The sequence below is a fragment of the Amborella trichopoda genome, chromosome 13, assembly GCF_054954075.1.
Source record: "Amborella trichopoda isolate Santa Cruz 75 chromosome 13, AtrichopodaSantaCruz75HAP2 v2.0, whole genome shotgun sequence".
Lineage (NCBI taxonomy): Eukaryota > Viridiplantae > Streptophyta > Magnoliopsida > Amborellales > Amborellaceae > Amborella > Amborella trichopoda.
The window spans coordinates 51,698,306-51,723,417 of record NC_142348.1 but is presented as its reverse complement, the minus strand read 5'-3'; the positions used below and the strand labels follow the sequence as shown (position 1 = coordinate 51,723,417).

The 25,112-nt window shown below is 38.1% G+C and overlaps 1 protein-coding gene across 4 annotated transcripts; it reads left to right on the top strand.

Annotated features, from left to right (window-relative positions):
- Nucleotides 1–2,476: 2,476 nt before the first annotated feature.
- On the top strand, nt 2,477–24,606 carry HVA22K (HVA22-like protein K). Of its 4 annotated transcripts, none has more exons than XR_016048542.1 (8): nt 2,477–2,581; nt 5,372–5,430; nt 6,806–6,903; nt 10,151–10,202; nt 21,712–21,775; nt 22,216–22,868; nt 23,719–23,791; nt 24,119–24,606. XR_016048542.1 is itself a non-coding variant. In XM_088856982.1 (8 exons), the coding sequence occupies exons 1-8, from the start codon at nt 2,549–2,551 to the stop codon at nt 24,211–24,213; spliced, it is 570 nt and encodes a 189-aa protein (XP_088713108.1). In that variant the 5' UTR covers nt 2,477–2,548; the 3' UTR covers nt 24,214–24,606. The 4 variants fall into 4 exon arrangements, 2 of the variants coding, with proteins under 2 accessions (XP_088713108.1, XP_088713110.1); XR_016048541.1 differs by having other exon boundaries at nt 21,712–22,035; nt 22,118–22,868; XM_088856982.1 differs by having other exon boundaries at nt 22,773–22,868.
- Nucleotides 24,607–25,112: the final 506 nt, after the last annotated feature.

The window sequence follows — 25,112 nt, the reverse complement described above, 5'->3', positions numbered from 1 at the left end:
GTGTTATTTGGACATTATTTCGAGGTGAGGCTTTACTTCTTTTCTTCTTCCTTTTTTGTGTAAGACCTAGGCCTAACAAAAATTGAGTCCCTTAGGTGGTACCTCCCCAAAAAAAACCAATAGGCTCAAGTTTTTCCAAAAAAAATATTGTTTATTTCTAAATATTTTTTTTTTTTGGCATAGTAATGTCCCAATGTGAGAGAATATAGATACCTAAAACATTAAGTCCAAAATCCATCTGAAAAATGGATCATGAAGTGGGGATGCATATCTACATATGAGTACTAGAACTCATAAAAATCGTGCCCCTATAAAAAACAATGTTTCATGTTTGTGACCATGAACAAATATGGTAATTTAGCTCAACACGCTTAAGTGGGGCCACATTATGGAAATGTCTTGTGTCTCTTGACTTATTTAGGGTTATGAATCCTCATTATGGACAATTATGGTAGTTTTAGAAAAAATATTTTTAGTAGGTACTTGAGTGAGAATAGAACTACTCTAATGTTAAATTGGTTAAATTGGTTAATGCCTTAATAAGGTGGCTTGATCATTTTAATAATATTTTCTATTTTAATTAAAGAAAAATAATTGGTGAGGCACGCTTAAGCTGTAAAATTGAGGTGGTCCATTCCTATATAAGTTGGATGGTTGGATGATTAAGGGGCTCTAAAATATGCAACATCTATACTTTTGAGCCATAAGCACAAATTCAGAAAAAATTGGATTTAGAGCCCTAAAAATGTTTCATAATGAATGTCAACTCAACATGTAGATTAACTATTTTGATGAATTTTAAAGGAGATTGTATACTAGAAGGTTATTTAGCTTTGGTAGAAAAAATGTTATAATCATCTATAGCCATCAGATATCAAATTGGATAGTTTGGGATGTCATGAAGTTCAAAAATTTTCTTGTTGGATTTTGAGCTCAATTGGTGATAAACCCCCAATTGGCCCATTTCACATCTAATGGACCAACATTTTCTTTGTATCAAACGGTCACATTATACACCCTTATGTTTTAAATTAGTGTGAAATGCACCCTTTTAGAGCTTCAAATCTATTTCTTTTTAGACAAACAATCTATTTTCAAAAAATGGTTTTTAGATCCTTGCTCATAAAACGTTTGAATTTTGAAGTCAGGCAAGAGCTTCATGTTAACACCATCTTCGAAGGGTTTTTTTTTTTTGAGTCTGCTCATATGTATCATTTAAATTTATCTAGGGATATACAGTTGTTTAATTCTTCATCTACTTTGATAATTGGGAGCAAGCCAAGATAAACAAACCCAACATAATTTGTAAAATTACTCTTGACTCACCTTCAACCGATCAAGATCTACTAACCACTAGTCTTCTGATATATAATTATACATGAATTATATGTGCATGAAATGCTTCACATCAAATAATAGGATTATATACGACCATTTTCCTTTGGTATAAGAAGGTCACAGTCAATCGAAACCATATGATGTCAAACCCTAAAGTTTAGTGTATATTGCAAAAATCGATAAACTTTCTTTTAAACTTTGTGCTTATGTAGTGGAATATCCTCAAATATCTGATTTTAATATCTAATTTGAATAATCTTTTCCTCAAATTTATTGAATATGTCTGAGAGATGAGATATTTGAAAAAAATTTATATAAGGTGTCAACATTATATTGGAGAAGAATGATGCACCTTAAAACCTACAATTGATCATCTCGACTTCAAGATATATAGATATAGGAAAAATAAAAATTTGAAGTCTCAAAAAATAATGTATGTTATAACATATTACCTAGACACCGTCCATTTTCAAAATTTTGTGTTTCTATATTTGCTCAAACTACATCATTTTGTTGAGCTTTAAAATTTCATAATTTAAGATGAAAATAGATTTTGAGATCATCTCGGGGGTTTTAACACCGAAACTATAAATTTGAACAGGATGTGAAGGTGGTCCTTACTTTGATTTTTTATGGTTGACACCTTATGCAATGGCACCCATAAACTTTCCACATCCATTGCATGAAAACAAGAAGGGTAACTATTCAGCGGCACTTGATTTCCAACAATTTTTAGCCCCCATTCAACCATCAGATGTCAACAACAACGGCTAGAAAGGTGCTAGCAAACTGTGTGAAATCGAGCGGTAGCCAAAACTTTCATTGCTTGCTTTCCAAAATTACATCGCTTGCTTTCAATATCACTTCCCAACAATTTTTAGCCCCCGATCAACCGTCAGATGTCTACAACAAGGGATAGATAGGTGCTAGTAAACTGTTCGAAACCAAGTGATAGCCGATAATTTCAGCTTTCCGTGATACGTAAACTGTTATGCACTCGAAGCTTTCTGTAAAAAAAAATCCCTTCTCTCTCTAAAACTCTCTCTCATCGAAATTTTACATTTTCAAAAGAAGAGAGAGAGAGGCAGGAAAAGCGGGTAAAAAGAGTAAATTGAAGACGAAAGGGGAATTTGATAAGCCAAAAGATTCATCGGCGCCTGTGATTTTTGTTCGATCTTAATTCCATTTTCTCTGTTTCTCACTGAAGAAAATGGCTCTTCTCGGGCCTCAAGTTGCAGGCGAGGTAGGAAGAGGATGGAGCAGATTCTCTTTCCTTTTTGTATTAATTTGGTTTTAATTAACTGTAATTTTTAGTGAGAGAAAATCTGTTGATTTTGAGGGACATACGTGCTTTTATGTTGGATCTCGATTTTGCATATATGGAATCATCTTAGAGAAAGAAATCCTGTTGATTATGTAATTTTTTGTGAGTTTTTTCATTGTTTAGTTTAAGTTTGATGGTAATATGCTGATGAGTGAATATTTCTTGGTTACGTGTGATATCTAGGGTTCTTCATGTGTTACTTACTTTTGCTATATCTGATTGCTGCTTCTTGTTGAGAGAATATTTGTCAATTCTGAAGCATTTTGAGGTTTTTTCCTGTATTCCGCTTATTGTCTGTGACTATGGCATTCTATTGAGATAATGTCTGTTAATTTTGTGCAAATTATGGGGTTTATGGTTAGTGGCCAACTGCATATTCACTGTGGTCGCAATCTTCTGAAATTCATGATTCTGAGTGGGTTGTTTTTTTCCCCCCTCCCTTTTGTAATTTGATGTGTTTTTGTTTTCTATGAGGACCTCTGGTCCTTCAAGGGATAACATTTTAGGAAAGCTTTTTAAGCTTTGAGTCGTGGACTGCTGATTCAATTGTTGCTACTATTGTTTTTTAGCATTAGGCAACCTTTGTATGTCTCTTACACACGTAATTTACATGCGTTTGGAGACATCTAGTAGTCTGTTTTGATCAAACAGTTGAGATTGATCCAACAATAATGATATACATTAATTACGACATGAAAAACATAATGGAAAAAATTTATATAAGGTTGCAACCTTAAATGTAGAATTACAGATGCGCCTCAAAAATCTATCAGAAAGGTTGTTTTAATGTTGAAAAACCATCTAATTGATCATCTCGACATTGAGATGTATGAATACATAAAAAAAAGAAGCTTTTGGATCCCTGAAATAGTATATCTTGCAACACATTATCTAGACCGTCCATTTTCAAGATTTTCATATGTTTATAGATCTAATTGATTTTAATCATTTTTGGAGTTTAAAAATTTATAATTAGATATGAAAATAAATTCTAAGATAATCCTAAGAATTGTTTTACAACAAAATTACATGTTATAATAAAATTTGGAGGTGCACCTTAATTGGATTGTTTAAGGGTGCAACCTTATAGAAACCGCACCCAAACATAATTGATGCCAGCTTATGACATTGTTCGCAGCTCACTCCCAATTGCTTGATCAAGCTGGGATGGTTCTGAGTCTTTAGACACATAAATTATATGTTTGTGGAGACACATCAGAGGTTTCCCCTTTGTGGCAGTGGAGTTTTCTTTCAGTCTCTTGTAACAATATGGGTTGTCAAATTTGATGCCCAATTATATTTATCTTATAGCAAAGCATCATAACAAAGCAAAGACTTATGGAAAAGAGAAAAGGGGAAAAGATGGGTTAAAGCAAAGTCATAAAATATCTTGGAGAAATTAAATCCTTTCCTACAAAGTAGTGTCTAAAATCTTAACTAAGAGAAGGGATATCCTAATGCAAGTTTATTTTGGATTTGTTGAATAGTGGCAAGTTTGGCTTGTTATAAAAAAGCTAATATTCATATGGAACCAAATATGAGAGCTGTAACATGTGAAATTTGATCTTTTTAGAGGCTATATAACTCTCTGTAGTACACTGATAGGAAGCTTAGTATGTCTTCTTAATATTATAATGAACTAGATTCCACCTCTCATTGTCCAGGGCTGTGATTCAAAACAAGGATTCGGGCCTGGAGCCCCAGTTACCCAGCATGACTTGGTCGAGTCGGAACAAGACTCAGCCAAGTCTGCAAAATACTAACAAAAGAATGTCAAAATAAGGTGAAACTCAGGCAAGTCCTTGTTTTTGAGACGGGACTTACTTGGGTCCCGAGCTGGCTGACTCAAGGGAATCCTAAGCAGCTTGGCGATTTTTGAAACACTAGTCTACGATGAGGGATTGCACTCTCATCCCATCTTTGCAAGAACTTGTGTAACTACAGGCTTGTTGGCTAGGCTACCAACTTGAGCATATATTTCAAACCATGGTATATTTATGGAGAATAATAATGCAGTCTCTTGCAAAAGTGTGCAATTTAGGACCATAAGTAGAATATCAGGCAAAAATCACTGATGCTTGGCCATTCTTATAATGACTTGGGGTTATTTCTGGACCCATGTGACCACACTTTGTTGTGAAAGCACAATTTGCTTTGTAAGTTGAGTGCTATTTCCCTGAACTTTACCCTCAATGTGCTGCTTTCTTCCACGTTTAGCTGCTTAGGAAGTGTTGTCAGCTTCATGCACAGAGCCGGATAGCCTTGACTCCTTCTATTGAGCGGAAAATTAGTTAATCAGAAAATAAATTATTTTTTCCTTTTATTTTATTTTTTTGGTGGAAAAAATTTATAAATTTCGGGGATCGGAATCATCATCATCCAAGCCTTATCCCAATTATTTGGGGTCGCTATATGAATCATGTTCTCCATACCCTTAGTAAGGCTAAAAGTCACTATATTCTATCCGTGTCTTTTTATGCCTTCCCCTTGCCCTTTTGGAGCCTTGTAGTTGAACCAAATCGCACCTTCTAACTAGTGCTGTACTAGGTATCGAAATCATGATTATACTAAATACCAATTTTTGATGAAATGTGTTTCCTCTATTCTTTTTAACTTGTTTTCATGCATATTGAAGCCATCTCCTTCTTTTTTTGCTGTGGTTCCTTTTTTGAGTGACACGAATATTTATCGTTTTAACTGTTCTTGTAGGTTGGTTTGAGGTTGCTGCTCTGCCCTTTTGGTTCTAACATTGTTGTCCGAACAGCTTGGTGAGCTTCACATTCATATGTTAGAATGCATAACCTTTGCTTTTCCTTTTATCCTTCATTGTGTAGGCCTGCGGACTGTAATATTTCAGATGCCTTTGCGAGAATTTCCTTTTCTTAAGTCACTGATAAGTGATAACTGATAATTGCATACATTTTGATCTTACTTAAGGATTTATTTATCTTAACATTGCTGGCTATTAGTCAATGTGATATTAAAAATGGTTGATTAGGAACAATTTTTTCTCCACCATTTTTGCCATTTTTACATAAGTTGCGGCATCTTTTCCTAATAATTGAATTTTGATTTCTCTGAGCATGTGATATGTTGTCATTTTGGTGTCATGTTCTCCTTCATTAGTTGATGTGTTACATAATTAAGTATTATATATTAATCAGAACACAGTTGGGTGCAAATTGAGATCTCACTTACTAATAGGTGTTGCACTATTTATGGATGGATATTCGTGTGGGGGTACTTACCCAATTTGCTTTTTAAAACTTACCCAAAAAAAAAAAAAAGTGTGTGGGGGCATTTAAGTGTACTAAACTACTAATATGTTTCTCTCCTTTTGTGAAAATGGTATGCTGAATCATAGATGTTCATTCTGAAACTTTGTCAAGTTTGTAAGGGTGAGGCTAGATATCAGCCATTGCTTCAAAAAAAAAAAAAAAAAAATTAAAGGTAGGCTAGGTAACAGCCAAGAGAACCTGGGCTATGTAAGCTTATTTGTCATCAGATTTCATTTGATTGAATGAGAATGAGATGCATGTTATGAAATGTTACTAGATATTAGGACTTAATGCAACTTACATCACTATGCCTTTATGGGCATGCACACTAACATTTTATGCGTGTGGATTTCTAAAACATTTGGAAACAAAGATCACGCTGACAATCTAGGGGAGATGGTCTGTGCAGGATATGATCCTTCTGGCATAGCAGCCCTTGTAGTAGCATGGGATCCTATTATCAATCTTAGTCAAATTCCTATCGATAATTTATCATCTCATTGCTGCCAATTGTTACTGTTTAGAACCTAAGTTTAGTTGCATACACTATAATACATGGTTGACTTCTTTGGTGACATATTGATGGTGGTAATATTGTACTGCTGCATAGAAAAAAGAACTGGTAAGGTCAATCTAATAAAAAAGAAACAAGTGACATATTTCTGTTCTGACCAGGAGACTTCTTGGATGATTGTACTTTTTTTTAGGAATTGTTGACATATTTCTATTCTGACCAGGAGACTTCTTGGATGATTGTACTCTTGGGCATGGCATTTCTTTAGTAATGTGAAACTATATAAAAATGCCTATGAGGTACACAATCTGCCCTTCCATTCAGGTTATTAATTAAATTTCTCCTATGCAGTTGTTCTGTGGGGATTGCTTTGCCTGTATACTCCACATTCAAGGCCATTGAGAACAAGGACCAAAAGGAGCAAGAAAAATGGCTTTTGTACTGGGCAGGTTTGAATCTTCCTGGCGTATTTGGATACTTGTTATTCCACGCATGTGTATACCCTTGAAATGATTTATCTTCTCAATGTGGAGGGGGATTTTCCATGTATTATTTCAGACCATTACCATTGTTCCTACATTATCTACTTGCATCTTTTTTTTTTTTTGAAATGTTGAGGATTACATATTACTTTCTCAACGTAAAATATATACAGGACTCAGACACAGTTATCGTGTAACTTCTTGTTTAAGTATAAGAAATTCAAAGGCTTTCTAGAGTGTAATTACATACGGAGGACTGTGGGGCATAGGATTGCATACTACTTTCTCAACATAAAACATATACACGAATTAGACACAGTTATCGTGTAACTTCTTATTTAAGTATAAGAACTTCAAAGGCTTCCTAGAGTGTAATTACATTCGGAGGACTGTGGGGCATATTTCGAGCCAGAAAGTTTCTGATGGCGAATAATGTCATAGAAATAATTACGAGTTGATTCCGCTTTGGAATCCCGATCCTACATCTAGGGAAGGGGATTTCGCTTTGCAATTTTTAAATTTTGGATTCTCGATCCTGTCTAATACGGATCAAGGTCCTGAGTTACATGAGATCCAAATTCCCTAGCATTACAGTATAGTATAGCAATGAGTATAGTAATATCCTACTATACTATAAAGTATAATATATAATATATAATATATAATATATAATATATAACGTATAATATATAATATATAATATATAATTGTACATAATAGATTTAAATACAGTAGCATATATTATAGTTGATGGACATCAAGAGCTGGGTGATTCCAAATTTTAATTTTATTTTTATAATTTCAAGGATGTGGTGTACGTTTATTTATTATGAGGGTTAATTTTCATATCTAACACTTAGTTTTTATTTTTTATTCTAGTTTTTTAGTACTCACTGGTCACTATTCATGGGTACTATTACAGATTCTGTTAACGGGTTGCTGTTCACTTGGGTATTTCTGAACTTTTTAATATTGTTTAGGGGTATTTTAGAGTCTTAACTTGTTTACTTGGATGTTAAGATAATTTTAGGGTTTTATAGATTTAAAAAGTTGGGACATCACATTATAGGATGCTTATGTTATTAGAATGAATTTTATTTTATGAAAGAAGAAAGTTCTTCTCTTGGCTTGATTTACAACCATGTTTTTTCTCCATTATTGTTGACTTTTACTTGTTTGAGGTTTGGAAAAAAAGTGGATTTAATTTTTCACCTTTCCTTCCTGCATCAAGTGGTATCACAGCTCGGTTCGAAGACGGTTAGAGATTCGTCGGCTGGTCTTGGGGTTCTTAGTTGTAGGAATGGAATATGATTCAATTGTGCAAGGAAATCAACAATTTGACAGATAGGGTAATTTGCAATTGTTGCACACGATTAGCAACAACGTGCCCTAAACAAAGAGGAATTCACAAGGATAGATCCAAATTATGAGAGTTTTTATGGAGATTGGTGCGAATTAGATTTCGTGTCTAAGTGGGAACGCAATGATGACGTGTCAAGTTATGTAGATGGATTTGATGCGAGAGGCTATCGACGGGAGCCCAATTTTGAATAAGAACAACAAGGATCCAATCTTCAATTGGATTCAATACTTTTTGAATCAATGGATGATCCTATGTTTGATAATGACCCTATTTTTTATAAAGAACCAGGTGATCTTATCTTTGATAGTGATCATATTTGTGATGAACCATTGGATGAAATGAAGAACTTGGAGTTCTCATCTATGACTAAGAATAAGTTGCAAGTGATGGTAATGGTCGTCGCAATGATAGTAATGACTATGATAGTGGTGGTGGTGAAGAGGTAAAAGGGGAGGCAATTGGTGGCCGCGACCGTAAAGTACTATTTTATTTCACCAATGTTAGGCTTGATATTTCCTGTTTCCAATTAGAGCATTCCGTTCCACAAAAGTTGTATCCTACAGCTGGGTATACCAAAATCCTCAGCAACTTACTTGAGAATATTTTTTAGGATATTTTGATCAAGTATATAACTCAGATTCTAGGATCAAGCGTCAATGTCAACGTGCAATATTTGGGTTGAGAAAGATGTTTTGTCTAGAGGAGGATTCGTATTAATCCATTTCAAAACTCATAGATGAGTTTTCTCCAACCAGGGGATAATGATGGAGGTCATGAGCTAGGTGATTCAAAAATTTAAATTTATTTTTTTTAATTTTATGGATGTGGGTGTATGTTATATTTATTTTTACTGAGGTTGATTTTTAGGAATTATAATGGGGGGCTAGTCTCCAACACTTAGTTTCTATTTTTTTAATGGGGGGCTAATCTCTAACACTTAGTTTTTATTTTTTTTGTATTTAGTTTTCTACTATTTACTGGTTACTATTCATGGGTGCTGTTCACATATACTATTCATGGGTACTGTTCATGGTTACTATTCACAGACACTGTTCCCAAGAGTATTTCTGAATATTTTAATATAGTTTAGGTGTATTTTAGGGTATTAAATTGTTTACTTGGATCTTAAGTTAATTTTAGGGTCTTATAGGCTTATAATATGTGGGGCGTCACAATATGGGATGCTTATGTTATTGGAATGAATTTTATTTTATGGAAGAAAAGTTTTTCTCGTGGCTTGATATACAATCATGCTTTTTCTACGTTATTGTTATTTTTTACTTGTTTGAGGTTCCCACTTACCTTCCTGCATCAATAGTATAGTATATAACATAGTATTGTAGTATAGAATAGTAGATCGGAAGTATAATATTGTATGATACTGTGGTTAATTATAATAGTATATACCCTACTACTACACCAGTTAAGTATCCCACGGGCTCGATTTTTAACGAGATGGAGCTCGGTCCTATATACCATACAATCGCAATTGAGTTTGGATGACCTCAACCACATATGGGGATCGAGATCCCTAGATTTTCGGGTGTACAAACCGAGATCCCTCCTGCAGGTAGCTTTTTGCTTGTATGATCTTGCAGTCTCAAGCCCAATCCTGAATCTAATTTGATTCTGATCCGGTAACTATGACATTTTGCAATTCGTACATGCAAGGGACTGATAACTAGTTGTTGAACAGTTTGTTTATGGATTTTGGAACTAGATCTCTTATTTCCTTGGTAGTGTTGTTCATGTATTGCTTGATGCAATCTGCCATAGGTCTTTTATAAGTTTTATGACTTGTTTCTCTGTATTATATGGGTATTGAATAATGTTTTATTTTTCTACGTGTAGTTTATGGATCTTTCAGCCTTGTAGAAGCATTTGCAGACAAGATCCTCTATTGGTACATTTCTTTGCTTAGATATTTATGGACATGTTTATCATCAACTGTCTATGGCTGTAAATGTTGAAGGAATCATTTTTTTTGTTTTTCTTTTTCACAACATAAATGAAATCTTATAAATAAAACTCCTTATTTAGAACTTTCAATTGCTGTTTATGAGGAAACTTTTCTAAAATGTAATTATTCTTTATGAGAAGCGACGATGGATGTTTTCCTTTTTTTGATGTGTGAAAAGGGGTTATGAAACCTGGACTCAGAGCAAAAAGCTGGATTCTACCAAAGTAGTGCATAAGTTGGAAAGGAGGTATAGCTTGAAATATTGAACTTGGTTTGGCGAAATATTGAACAAGGAATGAGGAAAATATGCAGTGGTTGAATGGCAATGCCCATATTCTCTACGAGTATGGGCCCTTCACCCTGCCGTAAATTCTCAACCTCGAATCAATTCATACTCTCATCCAAGTCACCGGCATCTGCTTGATCCCTATATGCCTTCGTTTTCTCCTCCGAAAATCTCACAACTTTACCTGGCAACTTTAACATCTTCTTTTACAAACATAGTCTCTTTGTATCAAAATCTTATAATCTGACAGTGCACATATTATTACCTTTCCCAAGAGGCCATGCATGTTGTGAGATAAAAAAGCCCTTTGTAAGGCTTACAAAACCTCACTCAACTACCTGTACTCTAGGGAAGCAATTGCAACCTCTTTTCCACAACAAATTAGCAATGGGCCTCACTCTTTGTGCTCTTGGGATGTCTCTGTCTCCCAGAAGGGAAATAGGATTTCTCCCTTCCTTGTGGTGGTTTTTGTCATTTTGTTTTCTCATGGCGATTGTATTTCGATTAAAGATGTATGTGTTGGTTCATAGGCACAGGGTAGGATCAACTTTTGGAGTGGTATAATTTGCATGGCATAAGATTACTGTTCTGTATGTTTTGGGGGCTTGCGATTAGTTTCTAGATTCATTTACTTACGGATTAATTTGAGTTTGAGTTGAAGTTTCCCAAAATTTGCCTCTCTACTATTGCATTGAATTACCCTATGTACACAATGGTCCATTCATCCGGTGTGAGGTCGCGATTGCACCCTAGACCCTTACCTCTGCACCTCAGACTCGTGATTTAGAGCTCCTAGAAACCTCCAAGTTTGATGATCTATCATCATTGAAATTGATGGTCTATATCAGATTTTGATGTGTTCGTTGCTAGACCCATTTCCTTAGTTTCATGCATGCGGGCTGGGTGGAGTGTGTGGAACCCCTTGGCTATGGGACAATTTGCAAGGGACCCTCTCATATGGACTTGTGCTAGTTTGGCAAATTTAGCTCTCTCTCTTGCGAGCCAGCTCCTTAGACTGACCAATATAAGGGAATTGAGTACTTTTAGCCTTGACTGGCTTTGGGCGTGAGGCAAGGCTGGTGTGGCGTTGTGTGTGAACACTCATGTGGGCTAGTGGCTAAAGACCCTTGTTCCCTTAGGCAAGAGGCTTTGATGGATAGCTAAGTCAGCGGGACTTGGTGTACCGACTGGCTAAGGCTTGGTTAGTTAGACAATGGGTAGCTGAACTTGATGGGACATGAGCATGGACGATGTGCAAGAGTTGGCTGACCAAACATCTACTAGGTAGGTATTTTAACCATTATGGTCTAGTGATGGACTCGAATCTGAAATGTTTAATTGTCCCATATATATGTGGGTGTTTTTACTTCTCTTGCCCGTGTGGGCCCGTAGCGGCATACTCGGATTCTCATGTTTGTTCCTTCTGCTTGCGATTTCTTTCTCGATTTTTATTAAGATACAAGCTTCCAAAACACAACCCTTCTTAAAAACGGTCTTATCCCTTCCTAAAACAACGTCATCCTTTTAGCAACCTAATCTACTCCTACCAATAAAGAAAAAACCTAATCTCTTATTTCTTTATGCAAAGAAAAATATGGACCTACTAAAAAAATTATGGACCTACTAAAAAAAAGTACAAAGCTACCAAATAAAACTTATTAAAAATAAAGAGAAAGAAAAAAATAAATTAAAATAGAAATACTAATTTATCACTACTTCTTCCGACCGCGATCCGATAGATGTAGTTGAGATTATCGAGTTGGATTTTTTTTGGAGCTATCGGATCATGGTCGGAAGAAGTAGCAATAAAATAGTTTTTTTATTATTTTAATTTATTTATATTTCTTTCTCTTCCAATAAGTCTTATTTGGTAACTCCATACTTTTTTTTAGTAGGTCTGTGTTTTTCTTTGTATAAAGAAATAAGAGATTAGGTTGATTCTTTTATTGGTAGGAGTGGATTAGGTTGTTCAAATGATGAAGTTGTTTTAGGAAGGGATAAAGCTGTTTTTAGGAAGGGTTGTGTTTTGTAAGCTTGTATCTTAATAAAAGATAAGGACATGCATGTTAATAGAAAATAAGGAGTGTGTTTGTAAGGGGAAATCTTTTGAGGAAGGGAAACATAAAAGACAAGGTGGGGCGTGCAATGTAAAGGACAACTTTTTGTGAATGAAAACGAGAGTTAGTTTGTATAGAGAGAGAGCCCTTTGTGGGTGTTTTTTCTTCTCTTGGGCTTGTGGGTCCGTAGCAAAATACTCGGATTCGTTGTTTGTTCCTTTCGCTTGTGATTTCCTTATCGATTTTTATTTCTCTCTCTAAAATGCGGTCATTTTGCCAGGTGTTAGTTCTTGGTAAATTTATATTGCGTCAAGTGGTATTGGAGTCTAGTCTAGTCTAGTCTAGTCGACAGTCATTATGGCACGTAGACATAGTCTATGGCAGGGTATTGGAAATGAGCCCAGTCGAAGAGAATGAGACCTTTGAGATTTCTGAAATAAAGAGATAAAAATTTTTTAAAGGCAAGTAAAGGAGTTGACTTAGCGCTTGGTGCAAAATCTGGCCCCGACAAACTATGATGACGGTAGTGAGTCAGATGCTATATTTGAGAACTTGTTCCTTTCGCACGCTCTGCGTTGGAACCTCATGGTCGGGAGAGTGATCTAGTCAAGTTTGATTAAGAACTAGGTTTGGATCTTCATTTGGCATTATCATTCCAAAGAGATCTCATCAAAGATGAAGGTCCTATATTTGATGAAGAGCAATATGAAAGGAGAGAAGTTGTCCTTGAGGTGGTAAGGATATCTAATGTTCTCATTAATGGAGAGATGGAGAATCAAGATATTGACTTGAACCTAGAAGAGATGGAGCCTATGAAAATATTTGATGAAGAGAAAGGGAAAGACCTCCAAGGAGAATCAATAGGTGAATTTGGTTCAACAACTGAATCTAGTTTTTATCTAAAAGATGCATACGTGATGTGCCCTAAGGTTAAGTTTGAGCAATTTCAACAAGTTTATGTGGCTGAAAAATCAACATACAACGCCCCCTTCTTTGAGGGCTTATCATTTTCAATGCACAATTGTTATGTTCTGATTAGTGCAGTAACCCACAGATCTTAGGATCGTGTTTACAATATTCGGGTTGAAGAAGGATGTGATACTAATGCAAATTTCATCTTAGCGCATTTTAACTTGAGGATGAGTTTTCTCCAACCAGGGGAGTGATGCAGTCGAGATTATCGAGCTGGATTTTTTTGAAGCTATCAGATCGCGGTTGGAAGAAGTAGCGATAAATTAGTATTTTAATTTTAATTTTTTATTTCTTTCTCTTTATTTTTAATCAGTCTTATTTGGTAGGTCCGTACTTTTTTTGGTAGGTCCGTATTTTTCTTTGTATAAAGAAATAACAGATTAGGTTATTTCCTTTATTGATAGGAGTAGATTAGGTTATGAAAAGGATGAAGTTGTTTTAGGAAGGGATAAGGCCGTTTTTAAGAAGCGTTGTGTTTTGGAAGCTTGCATCTTAATAAAAGAAAAGGACATGCATCTTATAGTGTGTGTTTATAAGGAGAAATCTTTTTAGAGTAAGGGAAGTTTAAAAGAGAACGTGGGGTGTACAGGACGGCGTTTTGTGAATGAAAAATAGAGTTATTTTGTAGAGAGAGAGAGAAAACCCTTTGTGGGTGTTTTTTTTCTCTTGTGCTCATGGTCTTGTAGCGGAATACTTAGATTTGCACGATTATGCCTTCTGCTTGTGATTTCATTCTTGATTTTTCTCTCTCTAAAATGTGGTTATTTTGCCAGGTGGTAGTCGCCAATAGATTTATACTGCATCAGGATTGGTGCACCAACTAGCTAATGCTTGGTTAGTTAGACAATGGTTAGCTGCACTTGATGGGACATGGGCATGGATGATGTACAAGAGGTGGATGACCAGATGTCTATTAGGTAGGTGTTTTGACCATTATGGTGTAGTGATGGATTTGAATCTAAAATGTTTAAATGTCCCATACGTGGGCTTGTATAACTGCCATAGGCCATGTGAGAGTTGGGTGAGTGGACATGTAGTGGGCTGTAAGGGAGCAGTAATGGCCACATAATGGCGATTGGTGTTTGAGTTGGCACATGCATGGGCAGTAATGATCCATGCAGTAGGTTGACTAGAACCTTAAAACCCCTTAATGACGCATGTGGGCAGGCATTAAAGGGTTGGGTGTAGGCTGGTGTAACTTCCACACCAATTGGTGGATAGTAATAAAATGCATGCCTTAATGGCCGAATAAGGGTGTGTTTGGGGGTGCATACTCAATCTATGTAAACTTCTTGCCCGAACCCATGAGAGGCATCCATGGCTGTATATGACCAACTATGTAGAGTGAATGAAGGTGGTTTGAGGCCCTTTCTATAACTTGTACATGCCTTTTGTGATCATTTGCTCCATTCCTCTTGTGGGAGTTTGTGGAAGGTTGCCCTTGCCTTAATTTTGGTTTGACTTCGACTTCGACTTCATGCCACATTTTGTCTAATTGAAAAATTAGTACCTGTTATGGTTGATACTAGATCATGGTTTGTTTAACAACGACTGGTGGTTCCTTGGCTGAAATTTTGGATTGTGTCAACCACCTCGAGGAATAGTTGGAGCAAATCATGATCCCAAGGGGCCCAAGACAGAGGGTTAAGGCTTCACATTAGGCTCGACCTTCTCTCTTTCTTTGAGGAATTTGACTCTAGAGTTACCATCCACAGGGGCATGAACTCAACCTTCATCGTCCTTATCCCCAAAATTGAGGGGGCAGAAGAGCACAAGGACTTCGGACCGATTAGTTTGATCAATAGCTCCTATAAGATCCTTTCCAAAGTCCTAGCCTTTAGACTTAGAGAGGTACTCGGTTGGGTCTTATCTCCACACCAAGGGGCTTTCATGAATGATTACCAGATCCTTGACGAAGCCCTCGTCGCCCACGGGTGTATCCACTCAAGAATCTTTCCAATGTGTTCGGAGTGATAATTGAGTTAGACTTGGAAAAAGCCTACGACCATGTTGATTTCTCGATGAAACCCTTTGTAGGATGGGTTTTGGCAACTGGTGGAGGAAATGGATCCGAGGATGTATCTCTAACCCCTCCTCTTTATTGATTAACGGCTCCCCCAAAGGATTCTTTTCCTCCTCCGGAGGCCTTAGGCAGGGAGATCACCTCTCCCCTTTCCTCTTTGCTATTGTCTGCAAGATTTTTAGTTGGTCCTTAGCTAGGCTAAATCAGCCTCGAGATCGTCAGCCAAGGACCGACTATTTCCCACTGTCAATATGCAGACGACACTCTCCTTTTTTGTGGTGCCACCCACCAACAAGTCGACGCCCTGGTGTTGTTCCTCAAATGCTTTGAATTGGCCACCAGCTTGAGGGTGAACATGGCCAAATCTAAGATGATTGAGTGTCCTCCGATGCCCATACCACTGGTGCCCTCGCCAGTCGGTGGGGATGTGGCATAGAAACCTTACCTTTCACCTATTTCGGTTTGCCTCTGTGCATTGGGAAGCCTAAATACCGCCTATGGATCATGGACAAATTTGATAGGAAGTTCACCAGGTGGAAGGGTCACTTCCTCTCCTCCACGGGCAGATTTACCCTCATCAGGGCCATTCTCTCCAATGTTCCCATGTACCAGATTTCACTGTTCCAACTTCCTCCAAAGGTGAACCACTGCCTAGAATTGCTTATGCGAAACTTTCTCTGGTTGGGAGATGGAGGCAGCAATAAATTTCACCTTTTCTACTGAGACAGAGTTTGTTTACCCAAACATCTTCAGGCTGGGTATCTGCAACCTCAAAAGAAACAACCTTGCCCTTCTAGGCAAATAGTGGTGGTGCTTGGCCACCCAGGATAACCTTCTTTGGCAAGAGTACTCTGTCACAAATATCGCCTTCATACCTCTTGCTGGTTGCCATCTTGCGGTGCAGGCAGTTGCTCCTTAGGTATATGGAGATTTACAGTTTGCAGCTTGAACCCCTTAAAAGAAAACATTAGGTTTCAAGCTAGGGAAAGCACCAGAATCAAGTTCTGGTTTTATCTTTGGATAGGTAACTCTCCCTTGCAGGAGCAATTCCCAGCTTTTTTCTCCTGGCCCACAACAACCAAGGCAGTAGTCAACCATTTCAACACCCTTGCCTCTTCCAGAAGCTGGAACCCCAGCTCTAGGACAACCCTTGCGGACCATGAGAGAGATGACTTCGTCGCTATGTCTTCCATGCTCCAGTCTGTGTTCCTGCCCCCTCAGGAAGAATATAGGATGATCGGGTCCCTGGGCTGCCTCTAGCTTATTCTCAGTCTTCACTTTTTACCGCAAGCTCCTCATGCCAACCTCCATCCATCACCTCGAATTCCTGGTTCACCTTCATTCCCCTCAAAATACAAGTATTCAGCTGGTTAACTCTTGCGAAAGGGTTTTAACAATTGACCAACTCCAAATCAGGGCTGTGCCCATCCCGAATATATTTGTGACGTGTACAGCCCCAGAAGAGACCAATGCACATCTGTTCGTCCACTTTTTGGTGGTCATGGACCTTTGGGATATTATCCTGCAGCTATTCAAATGGAAAGGGGTGACCCCTCATAGTGTTCCTCATCTTTTCACCTCCCTTTGTCCTTTTCCTTGGGCGAAATCGGTAATGCGAAATCGGTAATCTTGCTTTGGAGGGCTTCTGTAGCTGCCGTGCTGTGGGTCCTTTGGATTGAACAGAACAACAGATGCCAATATTCCATGCTCAAAGCCCTCAAAAACAGGGTTAGGGAGTTCATGATCTTCTGGGCCAAGAACAAAAACTCTTTCAAACATGTCTGCTATTCGGATTTTCACCAAAATTGGCAAGCCCTGCTTCACTTTATCCCCACCTGCATTCCCCGTTCCTCACTTTGGAGGCCCCCTGATGTTGGGCAAACTAAACTCAATTTCGAGTGTTGTTCCTTAGGAAACCCAAGCCCAGCTGGGATCGGGGGCATTCATCGAGACCACGAAAAACGGATTCTTTCCTCATACTCCAAGTTCATCAAACTCACAGATTCCACCTCAGCAGAGGCCCTCGCCCTCTTAGAAAGCCTAAAAAATTTTGACCCCAGGTGGGGCTCAATTTTGGTCGTAGAAGGTGACTCCGGAAATGTTATTGCATGAGCGTCCAGCCTCTCGGATTGCCCTTGGAGGTTAACACATTTTTTAATCTTCCAAAACTGCAGGGATTTGTGCATCCTTGGAAGCATATGTAGCAGGAATCAAGCACATTCGCAGATGAACTAGCTAAATAAGGAACAGCATGATCCCAAGACTCTCAAGGAACTTTTTTTGGCACTTCTGATCTATTGGTCCTCTCATTTTTTGTGTTCTTGTTTACTGTTGTTTAGCTTTGATGACCAGTTACCTCCTTTTGTATAGCATATGCTGAGAGGGTTTTTTGTATACTGCACCTGGATTGTGGGTGGTCGCTTATGTAACTTGTATACCTTTTCATTTTAATACAAAGTCAACAGATTAAAAAAGAAAAAAAGAAGAAGTGTAAAGCTTCACATCTTAGAGGCTTGATTGGTGTCTTGGAGCTAATATGCAGGAGTGATTTGGCGTCTGTGATGTTTGTATGGGAGGACTCATGGACAACCTCGTAGACTTCATGGACTCCTTTAAGGTGAGTCTTATGACCCTGCAAGAAGGCATGGCCTTCGTCAGACATTGTGTAGAATTGTGTAAGGTGCCAAAGACTAGGGTGTTTGATGATGTGAGGGATTCAACAGGGTGGTGGAGAACTTCCTATGGAGAATGGGGCAATATTTCGATACTGCTCATGCCCATGAGGAAGACCTAGTTTTTGCATTTGCACCTCATCGGGAATCAAAATCTCTAGTGATTGATGTGGGTTGAGGACACTTCAAGGCCCAAGGTGAGCACTTGGGGGCCCTTGAAACAATAGTTGAAGGATTAGTTTTTCCCCGACAATGCGGCCTGGGTGGCTTTGTGATGCTGTGCAAATCTTTGATTAATGAGCTCAGTGGGAAAGTATACGAAGAGGTTCACTTCTCACATGTTAGACGTCCAGACCATGATTGATGGCGATCAATTGTTCAATTTCATTTTTGGGCCGTATAGTTGAGCTCAGGTAGAGTTGAAGAGGCAAGGTGTGTGAGACTTGCCCATTGTTGTGACGACAGTTGAGGGCCTAACAGACTACAACCTTTGCAGCACAGTGGAGTTGACCTGTACAGGTGAGCCTTTGTGGTAAATGGCGAGACGCTATTGCGCCACAATGGGGCGAGACCTAAGACGTGGGTGATCAAGGAGAGAGAGGCACCCCGAAGGCCTTATTAGGTTGCTTCATTTGCAAGGATGACCACCAGGTAGGGGTCTGCCAACAAAAGCTGCCCCTTCGTTCAATTTGACTAGTTGGGGAGGATGGGGACCATGCATAGGCTTGCTCCATATACTTGTTGAACGAGATGAAGCTAGTAGAGATTGGTGCGCAGGCTTGGTAGTAGATTAAGCCAAAGATAGCTAAGGTGGTCGAGATGGGGGAGTCAAGTGATACCTTGAGTGGGGTCATCATGAGGAAACGCTGATGGTGGGGGTGGCCTAGTGGCCAAGGTGCACCTTGTTCCATGATGGATGAGACATCCTTGACTAGTGAGGGGTGTGATGGGAGGGAATACCCTCCTCGCCTGAGTGGGGCAAAGAAGAGGATATTTGGCAACTGCTATGACTATTGTGGGCATCTCTTGACTTGTGTTGCGGCTGGAGTGAGGCCTTCCTCTTGAGGGATGCATAAGGTGGAATGCATCATGGTAGTAGCAGCTGATCTGATCACACACTGAGGTGAACACATTGGTGGTTGAATTGGACCTGATCATGTGCGCATGAGTATAACGACTTGGTGGCAACATAGAACCTGTCCAAGTGCTGAAAGGACTTTAGCTTGAGGCTTTATCCAAGCATGTGAAAGCCTTAGGCCAACTCGGAGTGTAGATGCCTACTCTGGCTAAGGGGATTCCTCGGTACCTACACTCCTAGACATAGGACTCAGACCTAGTCACCTAATAAAATCTCAAACCTTGACTCTAAACTTATAAAACACTTTACCTTTGGTATCCCAGGCCCCCCTAAGCCTAATAGACTCATAAAACCCTGTGCCCCAACCTAACAACTAGAAATCCTCGAACTGATCCTTTAGAGTCCATGCACAATAACCCCTCCAAAACTCATCCAAAATTAGGCGAAATTTGATTCTAGATTGTAGTGGAATCATAAGCTTTCAAACGGTCCTAGAATCACTCAATTTTGATCATCATCATCATGATCAGAGCCTTTTCCCAACTATTTGGGGTCGGCCACATGATTTTTGATCTATCATTCTACTCTATCAAGGGCCATACTCTCAGTGAGGCCATAAGTTCTCATATCTTTTTTCACTACTTCCAACTATTTCCTTTTGGGCCTTACCCTTGCCCTTTTGAGCATTCCATATTAACCAACTCGTACCTATTAACAACTGTTGTACTAGGTCTACTTTGCAAGTGGCCAACTCACCTAAGTCTACTTTCTCTCATCTTATCGCCTATTGGAGCCACATCTAAGTTCTCCCGAATGTATTCATTTTGAATTATCTCACTTCTTTTCTTGCCACTCATCCATTTCAACATCCTCATTTTAGCTAAACTCATCTTATGGGTATTTTTTTCTTGACGGCCCAACATTCTGCCCCATAAAGCAAAGAGCTGTCCTGTAGAACTTCCCATTCAACTTCATTAGTAGCGATGATCACATAAAACTCTGGTTGCACATCTCCACCTTCACCCACCTAGCTCTAATTCTATGTGTGACATCTTCCTCAATCTCTCTATTTTCCTGGTTTATCGACCCAATAAATCAAAAGTGTACTCTTTTGGTATTTCTTGGCCGTCAATCTTAACTTCTTCCTCATCTCTACTCTTATTATTACTTGCATTTCATATACTCTTTTTTAATCCAGCTAATTTTAATACTTTTAGATTCTAGAGCATCCCTCCAAAGTTCTAACTTTGTGTTGACGCCACTTCGGGTCTTATCAATCAAACTTGTCGCTCGCGAACAACAAACATTACGGTAGCTTATCTTGTAAATGCCTAGTTAAGTCGTCCATGATTAAGAACCCCTTAACAGCAAACAATTTGCAAGGGACACACAAGCCTTGCATAAGCTCATGCTGCTTTGGCAGGTTTAGCTGTCTAACATGCAGGCTAGTTCTTTAATAACAAACCTATATGACGGTGTAGAGTTTTCTTCGGACTTGACTGGCCTTTAGTGGGCAAGTGGTGCTGATGGATGACTTAGTTGATCGGACTTAGTGGACTACTATGGCCAAATGGTTGATGGGACATGGGAATGGACCATATGCAAGAGGCAGCTGACTAATATATGTGTATTGACCATAGCGATCAAGTCAGGGATTTACCTTTGCAATGAGTAACCACTCCTAGCTTGGATTGTCTAATGGGCATGGGCCATGTAAGAGGGAAATGTACATGTAGTGGGCTATGAGGGCAGTAATAGCCATGTAATGACCATGCATGTTTGAATTGGCATGGGCCTTACTGACCTTAGCAATGGATTCACCAGACCCTTAAACCTCCTCATGAGCCACATGGGCTGACATTGAAGGGTGGGGCATGGACTGATGTAATTGCCACTTTGGGTGTTGGGTAGTAATGTGGTGCGAATTTTAATGGCCAATGTAATGAGGATGGGGATGTGCGTGTATACATGGTGCTATATGAGCTCACGGACTATACAACCAAGTTTTAGAGTGAGGTGGGTGCCTTGCTTGATTGTTTGCTCCATTCCTCATGTGTGGGTTGGTGGAAGGCTGGCCTGCTAGCCTCACTTTGGCTTCATGTTGTACAGTTTGACTAAATGAAAAATTTGCAGTCAAGATTGAGCATTTTTAAGGCGACTGAAAAAAAGAAAAAGAAAAAAAAAGGACAAATGTGGTGTGGCTTCACAGTAACCATTTTCTTTTACATATTTCTTTCCTAGATTCATTGTTGAGTATTTTTAAGATTATGTATTTGATGCGTTTAAAGGTTTCTTGATTGATAGTATTAGTTGATTTTGAATTCTCTCAATCTTCTTACCTCTTACATTGCCATACTCTTTCAGGTTTCCACTGTACTACCATATGAAGTTTGCTTTTTTTGTCTGGCTTCAGCTTCCCACTGTTGAGGTTTGTATACCCCATCGCTTGCTTCCTTGTTTTACATATGTCATTTATTGTGCATCATTGAAGATGTGTTGACTGTGTTCTTATTAACATGAGGGCGCACTCACAATGCATCAATGTATGTGTATATGCATGTGTGCATGCACATTCTTGCACACACTTAACACAGGTTGGGAAGAAATTGGAGCCTATAGAAGCTGTGGATATATCATAAAGGAAAACATGATCGAAAGTCAAGTGAATCTATAATCAAGACAAATAAGGTCTTACGCATTGGCAATCCCTTGACATGGGTTGTGGTGCTTTTTTCTAAAAAAATATATTTATTGAGGTTCCTACTTTCAGATTACTGACTCAATCGGGAGATCACCAGTAGGTTTCAATTATGTCTTGTCTAAACTGAGAGGTAGCCTTTGATTGAATTGTCATTTTTTTACTGTCAGATGAGCAGGAATTGAATGCTGGAATGCTGCTGACCCCTTAGGTGCCAGACACAATATGACAATGGGTTCAGTTTTGAGAACATTTGAGTAATTCTTAATGGCTTTCAAAGACTGTAGACATGGTTTGACTGTCTCTGATGCTTTCATACCATCTATTGATGACTCTGAGCCACATTGTAGGGTACCCAAGTGTTGGAGCAGTATATAATGTTTGATTGAAGGCTCTGTACTCATTCAACTTAGTTCATCTGTTAAGTTTTGAGAGGGTTCCACTTGGGCTTTTTTCTTTGATGGTTTTGTTTTGAGTGATTTTTATGTAGAAGGCATTAAGGCCTTCAATTCTACTATGCAATATAATAAAGATTAAGTGATTAATTTTAGTAAGCACATCTAAAATGGAAATATGGAGCCAAAAAAATAACGCTATTGTTCCACACAATACTTTCATTTTAAATTACATCTGAGATGAAACCATTTTCCTTTGGATGTTTTGCATGTTATTTTGAGGTTCCCAAACTAATTTTGTTTTCCACCTATTGGTCTTCCTGTATTATCAGGGTGCAAAGCAGTTGTATTTGAAGTACTTGCGTCCATTCCTTTTGAAGTATCAGAGAAGACTAGACCAAATTCTAGTTGTGGTCTCTGGTGAAATGGTAAGGAATTTCTCATTAATCAGTATATCATTTCTTAACAAGAGAATGCAAATCAAACAAAATTTTTCAAGACATGTAGGTTTTAACATAGCAGTTTTCAAAGAGGAATTATTTTCATTTAATTTTTTGGTTAAATTTATATATGCATTTCTTTTTAGGAAAAAGTTTATATAAGGTTGCAACCTTAAAATGTAGAATTAAAGATGCACCTCAAAAATCCATATCCATCGGAAAAGGTTGTTTTAATGTTGAAAAACTCTCTAATCGATCATCTCAACCTCAATATGTATGAATATGAATAAAAAAAAAAAGATTTTTAGTCCCACAAATATTGCATCTTGCAAAACATTATCTAGACCGTCCATTTTCAAAAAATTTATATGTTTATAGACTATTTTTAACCATTTTTGTAGTTTAAATTTTATAATTAGATGTGAAAATAGATTTTCAGATAATCCTAAGAATTTTTTACACCAAAATTGCATATTATGATAAACTTTGGAGGTGCACCTTAAGTGGATTGTTTGAGGTTGCAACCTTAGAAACGACGCCCTTCTTTTTACATTCTGTGAACTGTTGTAAATTTTAGTTTTTTGAGTTTTGGATGATGTGAAGCATTAAAGTAGTTACTTGATTGAGCAATAAAAGTTAACATACAAGAACACGTTATTCACAAGATTAACATCAAGGAAGTGAATGATTTCATTTATTTTTAGGTAATTCAGGGGGGAAGACAGGCCCCTACCCGTTTTTTTTTCTAAGTAGATTAAGAATTAGATTTTTGAAGTAGTCTACTAAAAAAGAAACACGAAGTGAGCTAATGACTTAGTATCCTTTGCTGGTTTCACAGCGCAAATTCATCTCAGCACACCAAGGAGAGATCCAATTTATGGGAGCTATGGTTCAGAAGTCTGTGGGGGCAGGTAAGAATGAATACATGGCATACACTTTCCAGCTTCATTTTTATTCTGGAGTCTCTCTCTCTCTCTCCCTCTCTCGAACATATATATATATATATATATATATATATATATATATATATATATATTAAAAACTGTGGTAGACATTTAAAAGTCCATCTCTCTCTCTCAAGGAATACATTATAACCGCCTCGTTCTCTCTCTGCCTCTCTCTCTCTAGACACCTTTTAAGTGCACGCCGCTCTCTAAGAAGACATTTTAAGCACCTCTCTCTCTCTCTCTCTCTCTCTCTGACCAAATCTTCACTTTTTTGGTTCTTTTATTCTCTAGTGCGCCATATGTTGACGGGTCCTACGCAGCAGTGTGATCAGACTGCACCCAGAGGCAGACAGATCCGTGAAACCGATGCGAATGATGATGATTAACATTTCAATAGGCTCAATTATACTTTTATACAATGTACATTCCCTTTAGCTCTCTTTACTCATCAAATGGTTGGGAGATGGAAGTGTGAAGGTTGGACAGGAGAATGGGAAATCTCGCATGCTGAGTGACAAAGTCAATCTCTGGTTTACTTTAACATGTGTTGTTCATATGAGTATTTTCTTGGTAGAAAAGCCAGGATTTGAGCCTTGGGTAATGAGTGATCAGGCCTTTATGGCCTGACCACTTGAACAAGAATTTGAATCTTGGGTGTGAGTGATGAGGCCCTTATGGCCAGACCACTTTACCAAGAGTTGATTTGTAGCTCATTTCATGTGCTGTTTTCCCGGATTTGCAGTAAATGAAAGGAGAAATGACTTTTGAAGGTTTTTGAATATGGTGAGAAAGTTATTGGTGCATTGGTCATGTCAACTGTCTGAATCCAATAATGCACGATGCTGGTATAGGCTTTTCTAGAGATGGACACTAATCAAGAACCGGATAAACCTCAGTGTTTTGAGAGTTGTCTTGATTAACATGGTCACAGAGAGAGAGAGAGAGAGAGAGAGAGAGAGAGAGAGAGAGACTTCCAAAACCAGATCCTGGAGACCTAATCCACATGACTGCTGATTATACAAAGAAAATCTAAAGACTGCAAAAAGCTGCCCATGAAACTTCAAGGAAATGACAAGCTCCTTATGTTGAATGTCTGCACATTGCCCACTTTTAGGCCAAGAACATAGAATGTAAGTGAGAAAAAATATTTGGACTTACCAGCTTCAATTCTGCGACATTAATGAGGTTATCTTCAACCATATCAGAGAAAAGAATGGAGCAGCAGACAGACCAAGAAAAAATGATCACAGCATAAACATCCCACCTTTTCTTCAATTCCTAACCC

Bases quoted from the DNA above. Each gene is read 5' to 3' on its own strand.
- HVA22K (XM_088856982.1), top strand. From the start codon at position 2,549: ATGGCTCTTCTCGGGCCTCAAGTTGCAGGCGAG. The intron at 2,582-5,371 runs GTAGGAAGAGGA...CTGTTCTTGTAG, and splicing joins GGCCTCAAGTTGCAGGCGAG to GTTGGTTTGAGGTTGCTGCT. The intron at 10,203-21,711 runs GTACATTTCTTT...ATACTCTTTCAG, and splicing joins GCAGACAAGATCCTCTATTG to GTTTCCACTGTACTACCATA.